Source organism: Thamnophis elegans, chromosome 6 (assembly GCF_009769535.1).
Source record: "Thamnophis elegans isolate rThaEle1 chromosome 6, rThaEle1.pri, whole genome shotgun sequence".
In the NCBI taxonomy this organism is placed as follows: domain Eukaryota; kingdom Metazoa; phylum Chordata; class Lepidosauria; order Squamata; family Colubridae; genus Thamnophis; species Thamnophis elegans.
Window position 1 is genome coordinate 45,574,301 of NC_045546.1, and position 23,621 is coordinate 45,597,921.

Sequence of the window (23,621 nt, forward strand, 5' to 3'; positions counted from 1 at the left end):
CTACCCAAACCATCTTGCAGAGTTGTGTGGAAAATAGGAAGCAGAGTTTTGGTTATATTGGCTGCCTTGAGTTATACATAAAAAGGCAGAATAAATATCTAGCAACAATGTAACATCATATTACACCAAAAAACAGTGGAGAAACTAATCTAAAACACAAAGAGTAAATTTCTCTTAAAAGTCTTGTCCATGTATATATACATATAAATCTCACTAATAAATAACATCAGAGAATTCAATTTCAGTTATTTTATGGGAAAAAGATGTGGGAACATTATGTAGCTGCCTTGAATTGTTCAAAATAAAGATCAAACGTGGACAGTAGATTGATTGCGTTATTAAGATTTGCCACATGATGGCAGCCCATGTTTGGGAATGGACCATTCTCCATTTCTGCCCACCCACCCATCCAAATTCAGAAATCTATGCCACTGAGTTAAGAGAGTTGCTAGGATATCGAAGAATAGGAAGTTCGTGCAGCAGGATGTCGGCCTTTATAGCAACTCGTGTGTGTGTGTGGGGGGGGGGGGGTAACTTTGCCCTTTACATGTGGGAAAGATACACAGACAAATTTGGTTCTTAACATCGGAGAAAGTAGCTTTAATCACTACTCTTCCGCCCTCCCTCAGATAAGAAGCATCGCGCCTGCAAGTGCCGCAAAGCGCAGCAGCAGCCCAGAAAGCTTTTTACCGCACAGTCGCGCGGCCCTACTGCTTTACGGCCTCGGGTGCGCTCTCGCCGAGCCCCCGCCCCTTTCGCCGGCTTCCCGTTCCTAAGCCAGAACTCTCGACTGCCGAGGTTCGTCGTCTTCACCATCATGACAACCCAAAATAGGACGGACGAGCCCGACAGGACCCTTTTCGTGGGCAATTTGGAGAATCGCGTGAAGGAGGAGATTCTCTATGAGCTTTTCTTGCAGGTGCAAGAGCGGGTGAGGCGGGTCCATGTGGGAGGTGGGCGTGTTAGGTGGGAGGTGGGCGTGGCTAGCGATGTAGCCGAGGCCTGGAAGCACGTGTTCGTGTTGCGAGTCCTGTACGCGGTGGTGTCAAGGAGAGATGGAATTTCACCGCCCATGCGACGGGGATGTTGGGGCGGAAAGATGCCGTCTCACGACACCACCCCCACCACCCCCGTTTAATTTAATAGCAAAATACTTTTTTTAAAAAAAACGTACGACATAAACAATTCCACAAAACCGCCCGTCACTGTAAGTTAGTAAGCTTGAAGGTGTCACAGGGCTCTGTTTTTACTGCAGCTGAATGTTGTCAGAAGATACCGAGGCATGTCTTCTGCAGTAGTTGACGGGGTCGCCGCGCAAGTGAAATCTATATTTATTTTATGCTCCATTTCTGAAATACAGTACTGGAAAAAAACTTTTAATTGCTTCAAGGTTTATTTTATCTACCCATTCTATGTTAAATATTTATGATGATTTATAATTAAGACACGTTATGTAAGGGATAGAAATTAATGCACACGACATAGAAGTTAATCTTACAGAATACAGAATGTCAGGTAATTCCTAGCAACAAAATTGTTTGGAAAATCAAGTAAAACTGAAAGGACCTGACCTTTTTTATTATTATCAGTTAATCTGATAAGCTCTCCAGCCTTTACTCTTGCCTGTTAGGAGGAATATACATTTATAAGCCTCATAGTTACTCATAATTTATTCCCTGTAAATTATCCCATCCTTTACAATATATTCAGAATTAAATGAAGGGGAGGATATTACTTTTTGTAACTATCTCTGTTTAGCTTTTTGAATTTTATTTGAGTTCCTGTAATTGTCTTCTGTGTTAGTCTCTGTGCTGTTACCAGAAAGATATCTTAAGCATGTAATGGCCTCTGCTGTCCTTTCTTATTTGGTTTGGCTACTTTCTTATAAATATAAAAATATTAAGAACTTCAGTAGTAAAGGGCAAATAAGAAATACTGAGCTTTGGAGTTGTGAGTTCAATTCCTTTGTAAGTGATACATTGAAATTGATTTGGGTATATTAATCAGACTTGAACATAATTTAAAATTTATTTCTGCAATTTTATTTGATAAACAGTTTCTTAAATAGGTATACTATAAAAAGTGTTCATTATTCCATATAGTTTTTTCTGACAATTTAAATATTTCATTCTTGACTTATTCGGCCCATACACTTTTATATTTTATTTTTGGGTGAAGAAAAATAATTTTAAAATGGGTTATTTGTATTTTAAAACCCTACCTGTGTGAGTAGCTGGCTTCAGCAGGTTTTTTATTTATTTTTTTATAAACAGGAGGAATCTACATGTTTAAAAGAAAAAGCCTCAGAATGTTTGATTGTCTACTTCCTACCTTTGAAGAAGTTCATCATCTTCAATAGGCAATCCAAAGTAGAAGAGTGGAAATGTGGTTTTTTTTCTTTAAAAAATTCTCTCTCCTAAAAGTGGGGATTAAACAAGCTGAACTTGTTTAAGAGCCAAGGTGGCGCAGTGGTTAAATGCAGCACTGCAGGCTACTGCTAGATCAGCAGTTCAGCGGTTCAAATCTCACCGGCTCAGGGTTGACTCAGCCTTCCATCCTTCCGAGGTGGGTAAAATGAGGACCCAGATTGTTGGGGGCAATATGCTGACTCTCTGTAAACCGCTTAGAGAGGCCTGAAAGGCCTATGAAGCGGTATATAAGTCCACTGCTATTGCTATATTGCTATTACTTTGCTTGGAAATGTTGATTGTATGAAAAATATTATTTTTAAAAAACAAATAAATCTTAAATTTAAGAAATTAATAGACCTCAAATGTAGAATCTATAGATCTAAATAACACTGAGATGAACCTTGCTGTAATAACTTCATAATTTAAGAAAATAATAACCTGGCCAAGAGGTTAAGGCAATAGACTGCTAATCCTTTATGTTCTGCATGTGTGGATCAAATCTAACCTTAGTCAACAAATCCTGAGAGCCAGTTAGTCTAGTGCACTGGTGTCAAACTCATGGCGTAATGTTGTCATCATATGCCATTTTGTGACTTTTCCCCCTTCATAGAGTTGGGGTGGCCGTGGCTTGTATGTGACACATCCGTTCCACAGGCTGCCAGTTTGACACCCCTGGTCTAGTGGCTTAGACAGCAGATCAGAAACCAGGATACTGAGTTCTAGCCCACTTTTATCATGAAAGTAGTCTGAGTTATTTGGAACCAGTCACTCTCTCCCAGCCCAGCTTACCTCACAGAGCATTTGTGGGAAAAATAGGAGGAGGAAGGAATGTATGTTCGCCACCTTCAGTTATTTATAAAAATAAATAAAATTGAAGCCAATACCTTTTTTGAATGTTTTAACAATTAGATCTTAAGATAATGGAATTAAAAATGAACTATAAGTTGTTGTTCTTCTCCAGAAACTCAAATGAGTACAAATGGGATTTTGACCTTTTACTGGAGTAAGTACTTTCTACTGGAAATATTAAAGAGACTGAATTATCCTCACCTTTATTGATTTATCATATCCTATTTATTTTACATGTGGTATTAGCTAAACTATTGAAATTTATATTTGTTGATATGCATTTATATTTATTTCCCAGATGATGTAGCACACTCAATTCTACTTATTAATAAATACTCGTTCTGGTGAATAATTTTGAATAATTTAAAATAATGTTAATTGGAAAATATTAGGTTTCTATTGTCTGGTCTAAATCTGAATTATCTCTTTAGCAGTAGCTAAGTTTTTTAAAATAACATCGATTTTCAAAAGTACATAATTGAAAGATAAATACATTTAAATGAAGGTAAAGAAATTGTGATGGGTCGGACACGACTTCACAATTAACAACAACAAAAACTAGCCGTTGATAGTGCCTAAAGGCAATCATTTAACTTTGGCTGAAAATAATTGAATATTTATCTCTGTGATTAAATAACATGCAATATTTGGATAGATAAGCCTCATTTAATTTGAAATATTCATAATTGTGTCCCTTTATTTACAGTTGAACATTAAAGTTGAACATTCTTGCAATGTTTTATTTTTTTTCTTTCTGCATATAAAATATGAAATATATATATAGCTGTAACACTGAGCATAAACATTGAGTATTTTGTCAGCAGTGATTACTATAAAATGATATTTTTCTTTTTCCAGTCACAAACTATTTCTACTTTCATTGTAATATTAGTGAGAATCAGATTTGGAATTAATTTCACAAAGTAGGCACTTAATATGCCTTTAGCTTTTGACAGCTCAGAAGCTACTATTTTAGCTTCTCTATAAACTTTAACAAGTTTTACCTTAATGTACTCCAATGTCCATAAGATTTACCTACTGTTAAATTTAAGTTTCCAAGAAAAAGGAAAATTTAGTTCAACAACAACAACAAAGAAGGAATAATATATTCTATAAGTGTACAACTGATTCCAGTTAAATGCTCCTGTTTTCTTTTTCTTTCTTCATACATCATGCCAGTTTACATGTTTTCAACTGTTTCTGCAACTTCCTAAGAATTTCCTAAGAACAGACTGGTGAATACCACAAAAGACATGACTGGGTATAGTAGTAAATACTCTCATAAGCATTTGCTTATAAGAATGAGTCATTGGAAATATTTTTAGCAATAGAAAAATAATGATCAAATCTTTCTCAGCTCTATATGCACCAACACTAATTGTCAGTTGTTCTCTCCACAATGCTTGTTGCCATCATTTCTCATTGTACTGGACAATGAGAAATGATTCTCATTCTACGGATTAGATACAGCCTTAGTATCTGAGGGTAATACGCTAATTAGATTATGAAAATAGTAGTTTTTATTAGACTATTTGTCTACGGAACCTAAATTTACAAGATTATCATAATGTTGAAACTTTCTACTTTAACTGCTTTGATACTTCATCAGGTCCATGTAAATTATGTCCATAACAGAATAAAACAAGACATATATAAGTAAGCTGTGAACATACAAGGAAAGTTACAATGCACTGCCTCTCTGCACAAAAGAAAAATGGATACATTGATAGAATAGGGTCCATCAAGATTTTGAATGAGTAAGTAACAATTTTGTTTCATATAACAGAATGATAAGAAAATAAAATTTAAGTTTCTTGCAGGCTGGACCGGTATCCAAAGTCACCATATGCAAGGACAAAGATGGAAACCCCAAGAGTTTTGGATTTGTCTGCTTTAAACACACAGAGTCAGTGCCTTATGCTATGGCTTTGCTGAATGGGATTCGTTTATATGGAAGACCAATTAAAGTTCAATATCGGTTTGGTAGGTTTAGTTACCTGCCAATAATATTTCATAAAAACTCAGAGATCTCTGGAATGCAAATGTTGTCAAAATCCTGACATATGAAATGTATCAAACAAAATTCTGCTATGACAAAGTATATTTTTCTGTACTTTGGGGTCCATTTACTGAATTATTTTTTTTTAAAAAAAAATATAAAACTGATATATTACATTTCTGGTCTTTAATAATCATTCCCTTTCAAGAAGCCCCTATCATTTATGAAATGAATTTTGCATTCATTGCATTGTGACTTTTTAAAAATGTTCAGAGGAATGCCAAAATAGATATTTTCCCATTAATCTTTGAATATCCCTACTCTATCCATCAATACACATTTTTAATTAAAAGATTACAATTTAAGTGTAATTACAACAGTTGTGAAAATTTATATATTTTGGACTGTTTATGTTCTTTTAGTGAGCATGAAAAGAAACAATGTTGGTATAATTCTGAGATTTGTTTCTGAGATTTGTTTCTATGCATTTTTAGACATATGTACACAAATGCAGTAATATTTTTAATCCTAAAATACTTAGCGTTTCATTTATAGGAAGTACTCACTCCCTAGAGTTAAGCAGTCCTTCCCAGAATATGGATGAGGATGTACAAGCATCAACCTACAGGTAATGTGCATTCAGTTGTCTCCATTGTTGTGGGGTAGGGGTGGGGACAGAAACGGGGGGGAAGAAAAAAAAATCACCCTCATCATTGCACGAGCCTAGGTACTTTCGTGACACTGCACATCAGAAACTTTGTAGTGCAACACAGTAATACTACTTTGATCATCTTGTAGACCACTATATGGCTCAGAGGTTGCATGTGCATCACTATACACCATATCCAAAGTATTTGTAAAGCCATAAATTCTATTTAGTGCTATGGAGATGTAGCTTTTTCATAAGTATATACAGGTGAAACTCGAAAAATTAGAATATTGTGCAATAGTTCATTTATTTCAGTAATGCAACTTAAAAGGTGAAACTAATATATGAGATAAGACTCATTACATGCAAAGCAAGATAGTTCAAGCCGTGATTTGTCATAATTCTGAAGATTATGGCTTACAGCTCATGAAAACCCCAAACCACAATCTCAGAAAATTTGAATATTACATGGAATCAATAAAGCAAGGATTGTACATAGAACAATATCGGACTTCTGAAAAGTATAAGCATGCATATGTACTTAGTACTTGGTTTGGGCCCCTTTTGCAGCAATTACTGCCTCAATGCAGCGTGGCATGGAAGCTATCAGCGTGTGGCACTGCTGAGGTATTATGGAAGACCAGGATGCTTTAAGAGCGGCCTTCAGCTCTTCTGCATTGTTCGGTCTCATGTCTCTCATCTTTCTCTTGGCAATGCCCCATAGATTATGGGGTTGAAGTCAGGCGAGTTTGCTGGCCAATCAAGCACAGTAATCCCACGGTCATTGAACCAGGTTTTGGTGCTTTTGGCAGTGTGGGCAGGTGCCACGTCCTGCTGGAAAATGAAGTCAGCATCGCCATAAAGCTCGTCTGCGGAAGGAAGCATTTAGTGCTCCAAAATCTCCTGGTAGATGGCTGCATTGACCCTGGACTTAATGAAGCACAGTAGATCAACACTAGCAGATGACATGGCTCCCCAAATCAACACAGACTGTGGAAACTTCACACTGGACTTCAAGCATCTTGCAGTGTGAGCCTCTCCATTCTTCCTCCATACTCTGGGTCCTTGGTTTCCAAATGAGATGCAAAAGTTGCTCTCATCATAAAGAGGACTTTGGGCCACTGAGCAACAGGACTTTGGACCACTGTGCTTCATTAAGTCCAGGGTCAACGCAGCCGTTTACCAGGAGATTTTGGAGCATTTCATGCTTCCTTCTGGTACGGTTGGAATGGGCCCAGCGTCGTCCACATGGATGCGTACAGAGCGGTCATGCATCTTCCTGTCCAGCGACACCTCCGCGAGCCTCCGCAATGCTCAAGCTGCTCAGCAGAGCATTGTGCAGGCGCTGCACATGCCATGCGTGTGCGCAAAAGCACCAAAGATTTTAAAGGATAGGTGAGCTGGGCAGGCGGGTGGGCCTTCCGGAGCACTGTACTGCAACGGTACCCGGTGCTCTGGGCAGGCTCCAGTACGCCCGTACCGGGGCATACCGTCTGCAACCCCCCACTGAATCTATTGGTAAGAATTGAAATAGATTCTCTAATGTTAATATATAAATGATTTTTTGAGATTTTATCCATCCTTTTTTTAATAGGTATGCAGACTCTTATTGTGATATTCCATTACCTGTTAGTCCTTATCAGGTGAATAATAATCCAGATCAGATTTATTCTGCCATTCAGAGCATGGTAAGTTTAGCATAATGATAGTAAAACTATCCCAATAAGATGTCGTGTGTATGCTGATTCTTGTATTATACTGCAAGAAACAATTATTAAGAAAGCCAAGATATGGTTGCTTTTCAGCTTCTGGGTGCATCTTTTATTGTCTAATTTTATTACCAATTTTCAGGTGAAATGTACTTTATAATTAGCAGTTAGCCTTATTACCCATTTTATCTATATATACTGTAAATATAAAGGGAGAAATTGACTGGATCCTTCAGCAGTGCTTGTTCTGTATAGCTTTATTATTTCTAATATGCCTCGCCGTGTTAGAGATGTCATGTGACCTCACAATTGCATGAAATAATATGGAATGTGGCAGAGTATTTGGAAGCTATAGCTAGTCTAGAAGGCAGTGTCGCAAGACAGTTTTTGTCATCTCTCAATATGTTCGTATAATATCACTGTTCTGAACTGTACTGATTTCCAGTAGGCTTCCAAATCAAATTCAAGGCCCTGATTACCATTTATAGAGTATTACATGACATAGGTCTAGCACGGAGGACATTCTCTGAGTCTGTAACGCTGAATTATGTCTTCTCTGTATCTGCACCTGCCCTGTGGTCTTGACCCCATTAGTATTTCTGAAGACTAGGAGGCTCCTCCAGACCTTTGAGCCAGGCAGTTAGACGAGCTTTGTGGAGATGCACTATTATGATGGCCATTGTTGTAACATGGACAGCTCAGTGAATCATATAAACAATAATATGTGATACCCCATCGAACTTCCAATTGATAATTTTACAACAATGATGTAAACAAAAAGGCAGAGTTGCACAAACATCTTATGCAACTTTACCCATCATGCTTAATATTTGAAGGTATTGCATGTTACTATTTTAAACATCTTTTGTATATCATTATGTCATCAAGTATATAATTTGAAATGATTTTTAAGTAACCCACGGTCTTTTTTCATACAATAAATAATGAAGATAGAGATGATTTGTTTTCAAATATTTTAAAATTATCTTCTTTTTTCTAGATGACATGTTTGACACAATATGTTCCATACAGTCCAATGGGACAGCCATTTCTTTACCCACAGATGACATCGCAACTATTTCCAAGTATTCCAGTATCATCCTACATGAACACTGGGCAAGCTTCTTCTGAAAGTGTCTACTCAGAGGCAAAAACCCACAGTCAATATCTTATTACAAAAAATACTCCCAAACGGAAAAGAACTCTGGAAGTTGGGGAGAACAATAGTAGCAAAAAAAATAATAGGAAAAAATACAGGAAAAAATGAGTAAAAATGTAAAGGGATAAATTATTAAATACTATAGGATTCTATTTATTTATAAATAATTCTATTGTTAAATAAAAGGATATGATCCTGATATTTATAAAAGAAATATCAAACACACACACACACACACACACAAATGGAATCTAATTATGTTCTCTGGAAAACATGAAAATTAAATAAAGTTTATTGAAAAACATCTCATTTTACTTGAAAGGAAGTGTGTGATGTGTGTGTTGTTTTGACAACTATGTTCAAACTGTAAGATTTCTGAATTACAAACATAATAAAAATATTGAATTTTTATATTATTCACAATGTGATGCATAAAGTTTGTGGTTAAAGTCTATTTTTGTGGGAAAATATAAGATTCATATGTTGCCATTGTCAATGCGAAATTGATGAAAACTCATTTAGCTAGAAAAAAAGTACTAAAAACAAGATTGGAAGATTGCTGATTTGCTTTATATTTCTTTTCGAACATATCAGGCATGACTATACATGTTGCAAAGCAAATCTAAAGCAATATAAATGTCAACAGTGCATATTTGTGAATTATATTTTGCTCTTTTCTAAAGTTCATGAAAACATCTCTGGAAACTCGGAAAGGGGGTTGCTTTCTGTTTCTTTACATTCATACAAATTATTTGTTCTCAACAGGTCTTGAATATTTTCTATAATCAGTGGTCATAATTTAAAGGGTAATCCATATGTAGACATTATCTCCCCCTGCCCATCTTTTAATTAAATCGCTGTACTTTTATTATTGTTTGTTACATTTAAATTTTTAATAATTTTATATTTTTACTGTTGTAAACTACAGAGAAAAGCAAGATGGGCAGAAAATAAATGTAACACTAAACAAACAAATCTTTTTAATCTTTAAAAAAAAATATTTAAAAAAGTTAAAATACAAAACTCCAAAAAAATTAAAAAGAAAAAAAAAACAAAACAACATAAGAAAGTGCATTGAAAGAAGAAAAATTCAACACATCCACATATCGTCCTCCGTAGTTGAATACTGATTAAGACATTTCTACTAAATTTTCAGCTAAAGATAGCATGTCACCAAAAGATCTTTTCTCAAATTTCAGCTAGCTTTCTGTAATCTGAAACATTGCTTCTATGTGAAGTTTAGCATGAAGTTTAGTGTTAAAGAACAGGGATACAGAAGGAAACAATGTATTTTGTGGATATTTTGATTCAAGAGTGAAAGAAAAAAATAACCTCTCAAGTATTTTGCAAATTAAAAAAGGGAAAACCCCTATGGTTAGAGTCCATTAGTATAAATGAAATAAGTGTTCCCATTCAAATCCAGGGAGCAGCACTGCCAAAAAAATCAACGTAGGCAGCAAAATCAGCAGATCATCAGCAAGAGAGAAAAATTCTCTTACCGCTCAGCAGCCATCTTGGGTAGAAGTCATAAATAAATGTGCTTTTATGAATCGGTAATAATTGGTCAAAGCTATCACTTATGAACTGTTTTCTTAACTGAGTTGGTTTACAAATTGCCAATGAATAAATAGCCATTGAAAAAAATTATGCATATATGCACAGATTAGGCCATGATTTTCAACCTTTTTTTATTAAGTTATGCTATTGGAGTGTAGCTTAGTACAGAGACAATGTCTGTACTGTCTTAGTACAGTACAAATGCACATTTATTTATTTATATCATTTATATATAGCAAGTACAGTGCTATTTATTTTTATTTATATCTGTTTGTAATAACGGTCTTGTGTATGTCATAACTATAAACTACTAAAAATACTGGTTTTATATCTCAGTACTAACTGAAATCTTACCGAATTATTTCTATTGCTAGGCAGCCCTTTTCAACTAGACTGAAAGACAATGTATTTTCATTTAAAATATCTGACTCTTAAGTAGCAGCAAGAAATTCAATGTTATTTCCTCACAGACCTGCTGACTTTCTTAAGTATGTTTTACAAACAACTCAATTATGTCTGTCATCAAAAATACCTCATCAACAAGGATTGGTGTCTCATATGATAATTAGTCTTTCTACATACCAATTCTTTTACATTCCATTCTCTGAAATTAACCTAGAGATAACTGAATGGGTTCTTAGCTATCTTGGAAGTAGCAAAGTTCTAATTAAATATAAAAGCATAAATATTCTGCCATTTAAGATGAGAAACTACTTGGAATCCTCTGATTTTTTCTTCAAGCTGTCTCATTTGTTTTTTGTTTATCACCTGAACATTAAGCCACTCTTGCGAAACTGCATTGTAGGTATGCTTCCAAGACCAGTGAAGATTCCAAAATACAATCAACTTCAGCTCTCCTAAGATAGCTTTGAGCAAAGACAAGACTCAACAAATATTAACATCATGCCAAAAGTTCTTTCAGGAAAAAACTATGGTAAATAATTCCTTTATTCAATAACCAAGGAAGTAACAAAATATAAACATCAGAGGATTTAAAACGTGTTCTATCTACATTATGATGCTTTGTTACCCAAATTGGTTCTTTCCCTAAGGTACATGTCTCTGAGAGGCTAGGCCATGATATAGCAAAATGCCATAAATACTATAAAGTATTTATTGTGGTAATACAAAAAGAACATTTTATACATGCAGTCTCTTTATTAAGTTATAATTTGCCATGCAGAAAAATTGTTTCACATTCATTCATTTATGTATGTCACAGTCCAGAAGGAAATATAGTACAAAAAATAGCAAGATACATATTGATCAAACCAAGAGTTAGGCTTCAAATGAAAGCATGAAAATGAATACCAGTCTTTTATTAATACATATATTATTTAATTGTATGGAAAGTAGTGAGAGCAATTTCAGTACATATTATTTTTAACAGAAAGGCAAATGGCTTCAAAAGAAAATCATTAATATTGTTAGCGTTTGTTGTAAAAAAAAAAAAGCTAATGAGCTGTGTGATATAACAATGCCCAAAGTATTTATATTTTTGCATAAAAATTCTAATCTCTCAAATGATTTTTATAGCTCATGCATTACTACATCAACATAGTAGCTCTTAGCTCTGACTATGAACACCTGCTCCAGGAATCTAATAGTGAAAGAAATACTTTGCATACTTTGGTATGATATACAAGAAAGTATAATTGCATCTGTGTGCAATGCTCTATCAGATTGCACAGATGCAATTCTAAATTAGGCAAACTAGAAATAATTTATACTTATTTGCTGAAGAGATTTCAGGGGTTTTTCTCCCTATATTGTTATTATAAAGCAAAAGTTTTAGCTTAACTTCAGGTATATTTATTCTTTTAAATATATTTTTACAACTAAATTTCATAAACTTTTATTCTATACAGTTTATTTTCTTTCATACAATAATTACTGTTCTTAGCACACATTCAAATTTTAAAAAAGGATCAAAATGCTGCCTTGGCAATTGTTTTGGGTTTTTTTTTGGTAAAGTGTTATCCTGACCACAGCAACATAGGGAAGAATTGCTACTGGTTTAGAAACAACAGGATGTGGTCTTGTGTTCATAGGACTATGAAAGGATAGTACTGTGTATGTTCTCTTCTTATTGGGGGGAGGGGGAGGGAAGCAATTCAGAACTTTATTATTTATACATGTTTAAATCTCCACTTCAAGAAGTTACAATTTTCTCCAATACCCTCAAAGAATGTCGAACATAGCTTGTTTAATTTGACTTTCTTCCTGTTGCTTAGCTCTTAAATTCCTTCTGAAATAACTGAGTTAATATGCTAAATATTGCACATTCTGCAAGATAATTTAGAATCATGAAGAGTATTTTTTATGAAACTGATGATATCCATTAACCTAGAACTCAAGACTTAAATCACAAACTGCCTTTGAAAGACTGTTCCATTTGAAAAATAATGTTTCACCAAATAGGAAATTGATGAGTTTAAAGCAATCTAAAACCAACTACCCAAACCACTAGTACTGGTAACACATTTGCTGCTCTTGTTGATATTGATATACTGTAATTGGCAATGCCTACACAAAGACTATGAAACAGTTCCTAAAATACCTTTATCCAGACGGGATAGATTCTCATTATCCTTGAAGACTATATTTTTTTTCCCAAGAATCAGAAAATTACTTCTTGCAATGAACACCAGCAAAATCCTCTGAACTGTAACAAATTTTGCTGTTCAAAATACTCAAATGGTGCCAACTGAAAGTCATTGATTGATAAATGTAAAAAATAACTTCCTCGGTTACATTGATGCAGTGGTGTATTAACCATTAAGCAGAATAAGCACATGTTTAGGGCACCAGGTCCAAGGGAACACCACAAAGTTGAGGAAAAAAAAAACCAATGAAGAATTGTACAGTATGTACAAAGGAGGGAGGCAAGATTTGTCAGTGCTTAGGGCACCAGTGAGCTTTAATCCACCATTGCATTGATACATTTACTGACTATCATGATCAGAAAAATTGTTTAGGTCATAAATTGGATAAAATCACACTTATTTAATAATATAAAGTACACAAAAATATTTTTTTAATTTTTTATTATGAATTTATAAACTGCTTCAGTCACATTTACAATGCAACAGTTCTTGTGATTTATTTTTTGACATTTTAAGTATTTGAAAATAGTTCCATTTCTTTTAATGTATGAACCTGAACATCAAAACAAGATGTATACTTCAATATTTATGACAATATCAGCAGCCTGAAAATACCAACATTTTATTGAAAGAATGGAGTGTTAACAATTATTTGTCTTCACTATTCTCTATAACAGCATTGGTTAAACTTGGTCCTTCAAAATGCGTTCTATGGAATGGTTAAAAAGCTTCACCCTGCATTAGATTAGCAGTAAAACCTTAACATGTGGACAGAGTTTATGTGTATTATTATTATGCAGCAATATGAACAATGTTCCAACTTCATAACATCTTCAGCGAAAAAGCCCCATTAAAATTTTTGAAACAACTTCCTGTTTTCCAGAAGTGTTCTGATGCCATTTTAACCATAGTGGAAATTCTAAACACCACCATATTTTTAAAGGTTAAAAATAGGCTGCTTTGAGGTCAAATTTTCAATATGATTGAAACAGTATTAGAACACTACACGTCAAGATAATTTGTCTCCAGGTTAAATTGCTTCAGTTTAAAGTATTTTGCACAGATATAATTTTAACTTACCTGAATTGACTATTAGGGAAAATTAATGTATTTACTTCATTGTGATGTAACACTATATTTCACATAGACTTGAATGAAAGTTTTGTATGAATCCATGGGACATTCATATGTTGCTAATCCATAAACTAACTGTGGTCAGCTTGAATTGTGAATTATTGGAGAAAGCTAATTTCAAACAGTGGTTATGAAGAAGACATGTTTCAGTATGCCATAATTAGGATTAACCATAATTTAGGGTTAAGGTGTAACACTAAACTGCAATAAATTGAAAACGGAAGCAATTAACTTTAATCTCCTCATGGCCTTATTGGAGAAAAGGGGAGCATATGAACCCAAGGCTCATTTTTATAACACTACTCAATAGTTTTGTATTATATCAAAAAGGGCCATTCTGTCATATACTCAGCAATGGTTAACTAGTGCCAACTTCTATATGGGAAAATATTGTGTACAATGCCTCTTATAAGATTGCCTCTTATTAAATCAGATATTAAGAATGGTAGCTCCCCAAAGTTTATGGTGTTAATGAACACAGACACAGAATTGACAGTACCTAAAACATAGTCAGGCTTGAACACAATGTTAAGAAAAGTGCTTTTAAATGCCATTTAAAAGGAACTTCACTGATATATATTAATACTGCTTCATGTCAGGCCAAGCCCAATCAATACAAACTCCTGAGAAATATCAGGATAGAATAGCAACACTATTGTCATCATTACTCTCAAATTATTTTGTTCCCTATTCAAGTAATGAAGTCTTGAGGTTCTGTTCATTATTAAAGCAGGACAATCTGATAAAAGTTTCAGAAATGAAGCTTCTGATCATTGGCTTTCTTTAAATAATGAGCTCACAGTTCTCCTAACTCAAGCAGAAATGAAATATTTTTTAAAATCCAATTTCTGAATCTCTTCAATGATGGGGAGGAACTAATGTACACTGAAAGTCCAGCATCATGCAAATATAATTTAGTTGAACAAATGGAATCCTGCTTTGTTGATAGTATTAAAAATAATAATGCAAGAACACTGAAGTTCAATTGAAATTTTTCTTCCGTAAATGCCTGTTTGGGATTTCCACAGCACTAACTTGAAGAGGCCAAGATCCCCCAACAATTCCTGCTTGGATTGCCACCCCTGTTACAACAGCGAGGTCTGGATCAACAGAAGTGTTAGGTTTCTTTCCAAAGAATTCTGTAATAATTTTACGTATTTTAGGAATTCGAGTGGAACCACCAACTAATACAATCTCATCTACTTCTGCCTTGTGTAGATGTCCTTCTTTCAGTACCTGTACAATGGGCACAAGGATTTTCTCAAAAAGGTCGTCATTTAATGTCTCAAAGAGTTTTCGAGAAATTTCTGTTTCAAAGCTAATTATTTTCCATGTGCCATCAAGAGATTTTGAAAAGCTATCTTTCCTGGCCTCTTTCATTTCAGTTTCTGAAGAATTATTTTCATGTATGTTATCCTTTTGCAAATTTTCATGCTGGTCTTTCTTCTCCGGCATAGTAAGAGAAATTTGGATTGTTGAAGAAGTATGAACTGTCAAATTTAATTTGACAGATTCTACAGCCTGCCTGAGTCGATGTATTTCTTCTTTTCTAGAGGGTAAAGAGCCATACGTATCATGGATTTCATTATAGAGATATTGCATCAACCGTTGATTGAAGTCCTGCCCTCCAAGTTTGTTGTTCCCTAAAAGACAAAATCTCTATATATCAGATAATTGATAGGGCAATAGATATAGATTGAATAGCATTTAACACTTGGACATGAGTAAGATGTCTCAGTAGAATAGAGCATGTGTTACATCTATCATGGGCTAAATAACACTATTTTTGCTAACCAAGTCTGAAAAGAAACTAATTAGTTGAAACTGTAATAGGCCATCAATCACAGCTAGTAGTCCATATTTGATAAGATACAATGGCAAACTGCAAATATATTACATCAAAATGATATATAAGCTATAATATGTATTTAACTATAAACTGTTAACCTTATTTGTGTGAATAAATTATTATAACTGTAGTACCACTGACAGAATTTCTGTGGTTAATTTCACATATCTTGCTAAGTTTGAAACATCAGAGCAACTGATTGACACAATACATAAAACAAATTTAAAAAAAAACTAGCATAATTACTGCAATGTCTCTATGTGTTTTATGTCTTTTCACATATGATGATAAGAAATACTGGATGGAAGAAGCATGTTCTCTGCATTCAGTCATTATTCATACATGGACAGTAATGTAGACAGATATAAGTGCTAATTTAAAACAACTGTTGCATATACTTAATTAATATAAAAGCATTTCTTTACCTGCCATAGCTCGAGTGAGGAACATTCCTCCTTGTTTATTTAGCAGGGAAACATCTAAGGTTCCTCCACCCAGGTCTACTACCAGTACATTGGATACATCAGCCTTGTGAAGGCCATATGCCAATGCTGCAGCAGTGGGCTCATTAATTACCCGCAAAATTTCCAGACCTGCAAAGATAAAAAATTATTTTCATTTTCTAACATTATTTCATATAGTCAACAAAATATATGTTCAAGCATAAACTGTATATTTTTTGTCAAATATGAAATATGAGAATTTAAGCAAAAACTTAATATTTCTAGTTTTGGAACTGTTTCCACAAATTAATAAGCATTTAAAATAGAGAATATTCTATTTTGCAATTATAGTGATTCATTTTAATCATTCAGGGATTTCACTGTGGTTTCAAATTCTGCAAATAAAACCTATGGTTCCTTTGCTGTTCCAGTTTAGGTCCCTTTGAAAACTGAGTTTAAGAAAAGTGTGAAAAGCATGTGCATCACCTGCAAGGCTAGCTGCCTTGATTGTGTAGTTGCGCTGTCTTTCATCAAACTCTGCTGGTACTGAAATAACTGCTTTGGAGACCGGCACTCCAAGAAAATCCTCTGACATCCTTTTCAATTTCAAAAGAAGCTGAGAACTAATATATTCTGGTGTTACCCTAATAGTCTCATTGGTTACAACAGAAAATTCAGCAGTTCCTTTATTGTTAAGAATCTGAGAGAGGGAGGAGGAGCAAAAACAAGAAACGTGTTATCTAACATAGGACTAGGTTGCATATTAAGCTGTACAGTGTTTATTTTATTTATCCATAATTTGTTTCTGCTATGTGGAAAATAAACTATGGTTTATTTCTGGCAAAAAAAAAATGTAATTGGGATAATACAATGTTCAGCACTTGCTTGCATTATGTTCTCCAAAGCTCAACTACTCTTGATCAAACTGTATGTTTCAACAAATTCTCAAGTAAAATGAAACTAACATCCCCTTTGCTTGCTGGGTATAAACACAACTTCTGTAAGGTTAAATGAATACTAGTTATGACCAGTTGCTTCAGATTCAAAATAAGAAAACAATGATTTTGACAAGTGCAGATCATTAGGCAATTCTTTACAGGTAGTCCTCAACTTACAACCATTTGTTTAGTGACTATTCGAAGTTATAACGGCACTGGAAAAAGTGACATAAGAATTTTTTTATTGTTATTATTTCTGCCAGAAGAACTGCTAAAAATGAGGGATCCTCTATGTTTTCTGAACTTGGTTTTTTTCTTGCATACGTTTCATTCCCCAAATTAGGTAACATCATCATGATACCTGATATGCACTGATTATGTTATCTAGCTTGGGTAATGAAACGTTTGCAAGAAAACAGAAAACACCAAGGATCCCTCATTTCAACCCTGAGCTACAAATATTCTCTTTTACTGTTAAAAGTATTAACTAAAAGATTCTCTAAATAGTTGCACTTTCCATATTTATTAAAATCTTAAACTGCATATTAATAGAAATATATTCAAATTATCAGAAATACTTTCTATGTAGATTTTCTGTCAGATTTTTTTAAAAAAATGTGTATCTGTGTGCCTTTGAGTCAGTCTGGACTTATGGCAACTGCCTTGACTAATCCCTGCAGTTCTTGGCAAGATTTTAGAAGCAGTCTGCCATTGCCTTGTTTTTAGGATTGGCCCAAGGTCTCCCATATGGCTTTGTGCCTAAGACTTGATTAGAATTCATAGTCTTTCAGTTTTTAGCAAGTGCCTTAACCACTACATCAAACCATTTCTGTTTTCTTAGGGATTATTCTGACCAGGCTGCCTAAACTTTTGCATACTACTATATCCACTAAATCTAAATGTTCTCTTATCATTTGTATCTTTCTTGTATTAATGCCTCTTTCTTGCAATTCTGCAGAGCAAAAGTAAAGAGCAGCGAAGAAAGGCGGGACTTTTGAATCTAGGATTTTCATTCTCCTAACATCAGACTTTTCACACAAATATACTCTGAGCAGAAGATATAAGTAAAAATTCAACTGCAAATGCCAAACTACATAACTGCCTCCCTAGAAGTATAAGAAAATGCACATTTCATAAGTGGAAAACTAAGGTTATATTGTAAGAAATGCATAAGAAAATATGTAACTTATAAATAAACTACCTACCACAAACCAACTTCATAGTTACACATGAAAATATCCTAACACCCCCTCCCTCAAAATAATAAAAACAAAAAAACCCATAGAACACAGAAGAGCAGCACATTTCATTAAAAAGAATTAAGCTGTCACACATAATCTATTTTCCCCCTGAAAAATACACACAGGCAAATAAAAACTCTTCCCCAAATACTCCTAAACATATAAGTAAAACAATACATTTACAAACTCAAAAGTAAAATCATCCCTTATAATTGCTAAGATACCCGAGTTACTAACTGGAAAAGAGAGGGAAAACAAATAAGGATCTGGTTGAACATGACATGGGGACTTAGTGCATCTGGAGTCAACAAATCCTAATTTAATGTTGAGTGGAACCTTGCCAAAAGTTGTCAAGGAAAACAATTCTAAACTTACAAGAAAATGAATATGATTAAAAGCATAAAGTTTATTCCTTGTAAGCAAACCTACCTCTACACTTTATAAATAGCATTTATTTTGTATGAGAACTACATGATGACAGAATGTGCTATGGAAACTTAATTGTAAAGAAGTATCTGAACTGATCTTCCATTATTTACAGCCAGAGATGTAATTACAGCATACAATGTAATCTATATTAAACACACACATTCAATGCAATTGATAATTGAATTAAAACTTAACAAAACATTAAGTTTCAGTAACAGTAAAATATTTCATAAAGCAACTGGACATGAAAATCTTCTTAAGATCTTAAGCATTTCAGTCCCTCCCCGGTTTTCAACAAGAAAATGATTATTTGAAATCATTGATAGGCAATTAGTAAATAAAATGTTAACTTTACCTTAAATGGATATCTGCTGCTTTCACTTAAAAGTTCCTTTATAGTGAAGATCTTTCCTATAAATCTCTTGGCATCATATACAGTATTCTGTGGATTTGCATCTGCTAATTCTAGTGCATCATATCCCACACACACATCATTCTCAGTAAATGACACTATGCTTGGAATGCTATTGTGTCCATTTTCATCTGGAATAACTTTCACCTGTCCTTTACCAGGAAGGAACACTCCAACTGAACAATATGTGGTACCAAGGTCAATTCCTATTACTTTTGGCGTGGGCATAGGTAAATACTGTTGGGCTAGATATCCAGCTAGTAAAAGGGTCAAAATAGCAGAACCTAAAAAAAAGAGAGAGAGGGTGAAATGGGTGGGGAGAGAGTGATTAAAATCAGCCAATTCATTCCAATATAAATACATATATCTTGTTTCTTCAATGTAACACGGAGTCTTGTAAATGTATTATTGCCTTTTATTATTAACTCCTTCTTTCCTTTATCCAAAGTACAGCACTTCTTGTTTGGAAAGCTATAAATTTCTTTTGCATTTATAATGAGCATTTCACAATAGGCTTCCTGAATTATACATCGGATTTCTACTATTAGAAAGTACACATTTGAATACTAACATTTTGAAACTATGTTAGGAATTTTAGAAAAGGTTTTATATATTTAGCCATATGAATTAAATATTCTTGTAATTTCTTGAACAAGGTTCGTCTCTGTCAGAGGACAGAACACACACAAACACAAATTCCTAAACATTACATTGCGGGGGGGGGGGAGGGGGGAGAGAAAGCACAAGGTGTTTTGCTTCCTCTATTCCCAGATTAACAAATGTTCTTTTTTTCCCGTGGCTTTGTCGATTTCCACTAAAATAAATGCAGAGAAAAATCCGCAAATAATACATTTTGACACCTCTCCCTGCATTATTTTAGTTTAAACCTCAGAGCACAGTACAAGTACCTCTTTCCCCAACTTGATCTTTCATTTCCTTTCGCGTTCACAAGCAGAACATGATGGTGATCGTTCCGCTGTCATCTGAAAGCTATTTGTGTCTACCACTGAAACATCTAATCAGATACCATGACTAATAGTGGCAAAGCCAGTTTGTTTGGCACATCCTGAACATACGATCCTGAACAGTGGGTTTCAATTCAAATACCAGACTTCGGCTGTCTCCCTAGGAGGGCAAATTATTATATTCACCCAAAAGAGCGACGTACTAGATAAAAGCTTTCCAGTTAACAGGCACTTACCCAACACCGTCATTTCCCCGGCCATTTCTAACGATCTTGCCCTGGCGCGTCCTACAAGGACCGGCTGTTACTCCGCTAGCCCACTTCCGGAATCATTTACCGCTTTGCTGACTGTACCTTAGTTTCTCGTGAACAGCTTAGAAAAAAAACCCCGCGTCGTGCGGGTCATGATGGGAAGTGTAGTCTCATTCGCCTAAGACTCCAATAGTTTGTTAATAAAGAAAACTACGATATCCAAGGAGCAACACGCAGATTACAATGGCGCTTCTTGCGTGAAAGGCGCTCTCCAAGGCACGTCAACATTCTCCACGCAGGGTCTGATGGGACGGGAAGGAAGTTTCCCGGTGATGTAGTGTGAAATGGGCAGGTGTTTTGTAATGCGTTTTCTGTTTCTGGTTTCTTTGCACTTATATTTTTGGGATTTGGTGAAATCTTGTAGTTACTGTTCTTTCTAATGGTTGTAGCATTCCTTCTCACCATTTCTTAAGCATTAGCGTACGTATTAAAACTTTGCGATATAAAATTATATTGTACCTCCGCTAACAGTTTGAATAAATGTGTTATCGTCTCCGGAAAGCGTTCAGGGCTGGACTTTGGAAATCTGGATGTAAAATAATTCCAACGGTGAGAAGTAGTTACATGCATATCTTACGTCTGCTACTTTTTTTTTTTTGCAAAATACATTTTGTATATTGTTTCTGTCTCATTTAGAATAGAATTATTGATTGGCCAAGTGTGATTTGACACCCAAGGAATTTGCATATGCTCTCAGTGTACATAAAGAAAAATAAAATACATTAATCAAGAATCATAAGATATAACAGTGACAGTCATAGTTACTAATAAGCAATCAAATCGTACTAGGAAACAAAACAATATTAATTTTAAAGATACAAGCAACATGGTTATAGTCATAAGTGGGAAGAGGTAGATACTAGGAAGGATGAGAAGAATAGTAATACTGTTTTAGTAAATAATTTGACAGTGTTGTGGGAATTAGTTGTTTAGCAGAGTGATGACATTCGGGAAAAAGCTGTCCTTATGTCCAGTTGTTCTGGTGTGCAGTTCCCCATCACGTTGTTTTGATGATTAGAAGTTGAAACAATTTATGTCCAGGATGTGAGGGCCCCTTGATTGAGATACTAATAAATTGATGGAGGTCCTTCTCAAACTAGATAATATTGATTGGTGTTAAGCATTTTCTTCTACCTCTTTATTAAATTGCACAAGTGAGCAATAGAAATGTTGAAGAATATAGGACTCAGAATTGAAATGTGGCTTTCCCTAATCAATAGGTTTGGTTAGTTGCAAGAGTAGTGATAAATATGCTCTTAACTCACTTGTTTTGTCATCAAGCTGAAACTTAGTGTGCTAATGGGATATGTTAACATAGGTTTGCTGAAAGCAAGATATAATTTTTCTACAATAATATATCTGAATAAATTAAACACAGCTTTTGCAATCTATTATGAGGTGTGATGCTGACTACCAAAAACAGGTTGAACAAATTCATGGAAGTCATGGTGCTAGGAATCTGGATACCTGCCACAGTCCAAACTTAGGCAGAACTTTTAGAAGCGAAGAGCCATGTTTACCTATAGCTAAACACACAGCAACTATTACATATTTAAGGCTTGATAGAGCTTTAGACTAGTGATTTAGAAACAAATGACAAATCCAAGAAAAAGATGAGAGACAAAATGAGGTGGAAGTGGAATTCAAAGCACAGTACAAGAAGGCAAACTTGGCAGAGCTGAGGCTTGAAAAATGGTCATCTTAGGGGGGGTTGAGCCCAATAAGTAATCCACACTGAGCTATCTAGATGCCCAGTTGAGATACATTGCTCATTAGAGTCTACTCTTCTGTCCATCTGCTTTTGTTGTTTTAGCTTTAAAGCACCCCTCTTACTTAGATGGTAAGTGAATTTCAGAGTCTATCAGGCAGGCAGTGAGCAGGGCAGGGGTCTTAAGTATTTGCTTGATCTGCTTCAGTCAGGCTGGAGTTACTAATTTGACTATGCTAGAATTGTCCCCTCTTAAATAATTAAGCTTTACTTCCTCCTTCACATGGAAGAGCCATAACATCACAATTACCTCATTTTTATGGTAATTTTTTAATGGAAGAATGTGTTTGATCTTGAGGAAAATGTATTGATTTTATCACTACATTGTTTAAATTTATATTAATTTCTTCAGGATTTGCCCTAAAATCTTCCAATATATTTATACCAAGTTGACTAGTCTATAGTCCCCTGCATTTTCTCTCCCCCACCCCCATTTTTTAAGTGGGGATAGCATGTATTCTCTATTCATTTTTTTATTTATTTTACCCATTATCCAGAATTCTTCAAAGATAACACATCACAGCATTATCAACAATCATCAAGTTATTTTAGTACCTTGGGATGAAAATGTTCTGTTCTGAATATCCCTACAAAAAACAAATAAACTTTCCTGGGACATCTTTTTATCAAGATCACACTTTCATGCTCCTTCACTTGCTCTTCACAATTGTTTCTTGGAACAATACTCTTATTGCAGAACATTGAGCCAAATGAGGGATGAGCAGTTCTGCTTTTTCTGAGTTAATGGTTTATTGAGCAGGTAATACATTCATTGGTTTCCTCTCTTTTATTTTAAGCAAACAAGAAAGATGTCAATTTAACAAGCCATTTAGAGAAAATGATCTGTTAACTCCAAATATCAGTTAATTATAAATTACATCAGCTGTAGCAATTGATGTCAGCTTTGTAATTATATAATTGATGTTTTATAATTGATTTATATTTCTTGATATATTCATAAGAGTATATAGTGTTTCTCAGAAATAAGACCAAGTCTTATTTTTTTTTAGACTTGTAAATAAGCACAGGCTTATTTTCGAGGAAGTCTTTCTTTTTTTGAGGTGCAGCAGCCCAGACTCGGTGGGGTGGATGTGCCATGGATACACCGTCACCACCTGGGAGGAGAAGAACACACCAGAGCCCAAATGCTGAGCCTTGCCCGACTCAGAAGCCAGGGATCCTGCAAGCATCC

The 23,621-nt window shown here is 34.7% G+C and overlaps 2 protein-coding genes across 2 annotated transcripts; one reads left to right on the plus strand and one right to left on the minus strand.

Moving 5' to 3' along the window:
- The first annotated feature begins 740 nt into the window (after nt 1-740).
- Nucleotides 741-9,192, plus strand: RBM11 (RNA binding motif protein 11). Its single transcript, XM_032220217.1, has 5 exons — nt 741-919; nt 5,081-5,243; nt 5,815-5,887; nt 7,503-7,596; nt 8,618-9,192. Exons 1-5 carry the CDS (start codon nt 818-820, stop codon nt 8,882-8,884), a joined length of 699 nt encoding a protein of 232 aa, XP_032076108.1. The 5' UTR covers nt 741-817; the 3' UTR covers nt 8,885-9,192.
- A 4,411-nt stretch (nt 9,193-13,603) lies between these two features.
- Nucleotides 13,604-20,826, minus strand: HSPA13 (heat shock protein family A (Hsp70) member 13). The gene is made up of 5 exons (XM_032220120.1): nt 20,587-20,826; nt 19,329-19,669; nt 16,852-17,065; nt 16,348-16,515; nt 13,604-15,716 (listed from the first exon to the last, which is right to left on the minus strand). The coding sequence occupies exons 1-5, from the start codon at nt 20,609-20,611 to the stop codon at nt 15,055-15,057; spliced, it is 1,410 nt and encodes a 469-aa protein (XP_032076011.1). The 5' UTR covers nt 20,612-20,826; the 3' UTR covers nt 13,604-15,054.
- Between the last annotated feature and the right edge of the window lie 2,795 nt (nt 20,827-23,621).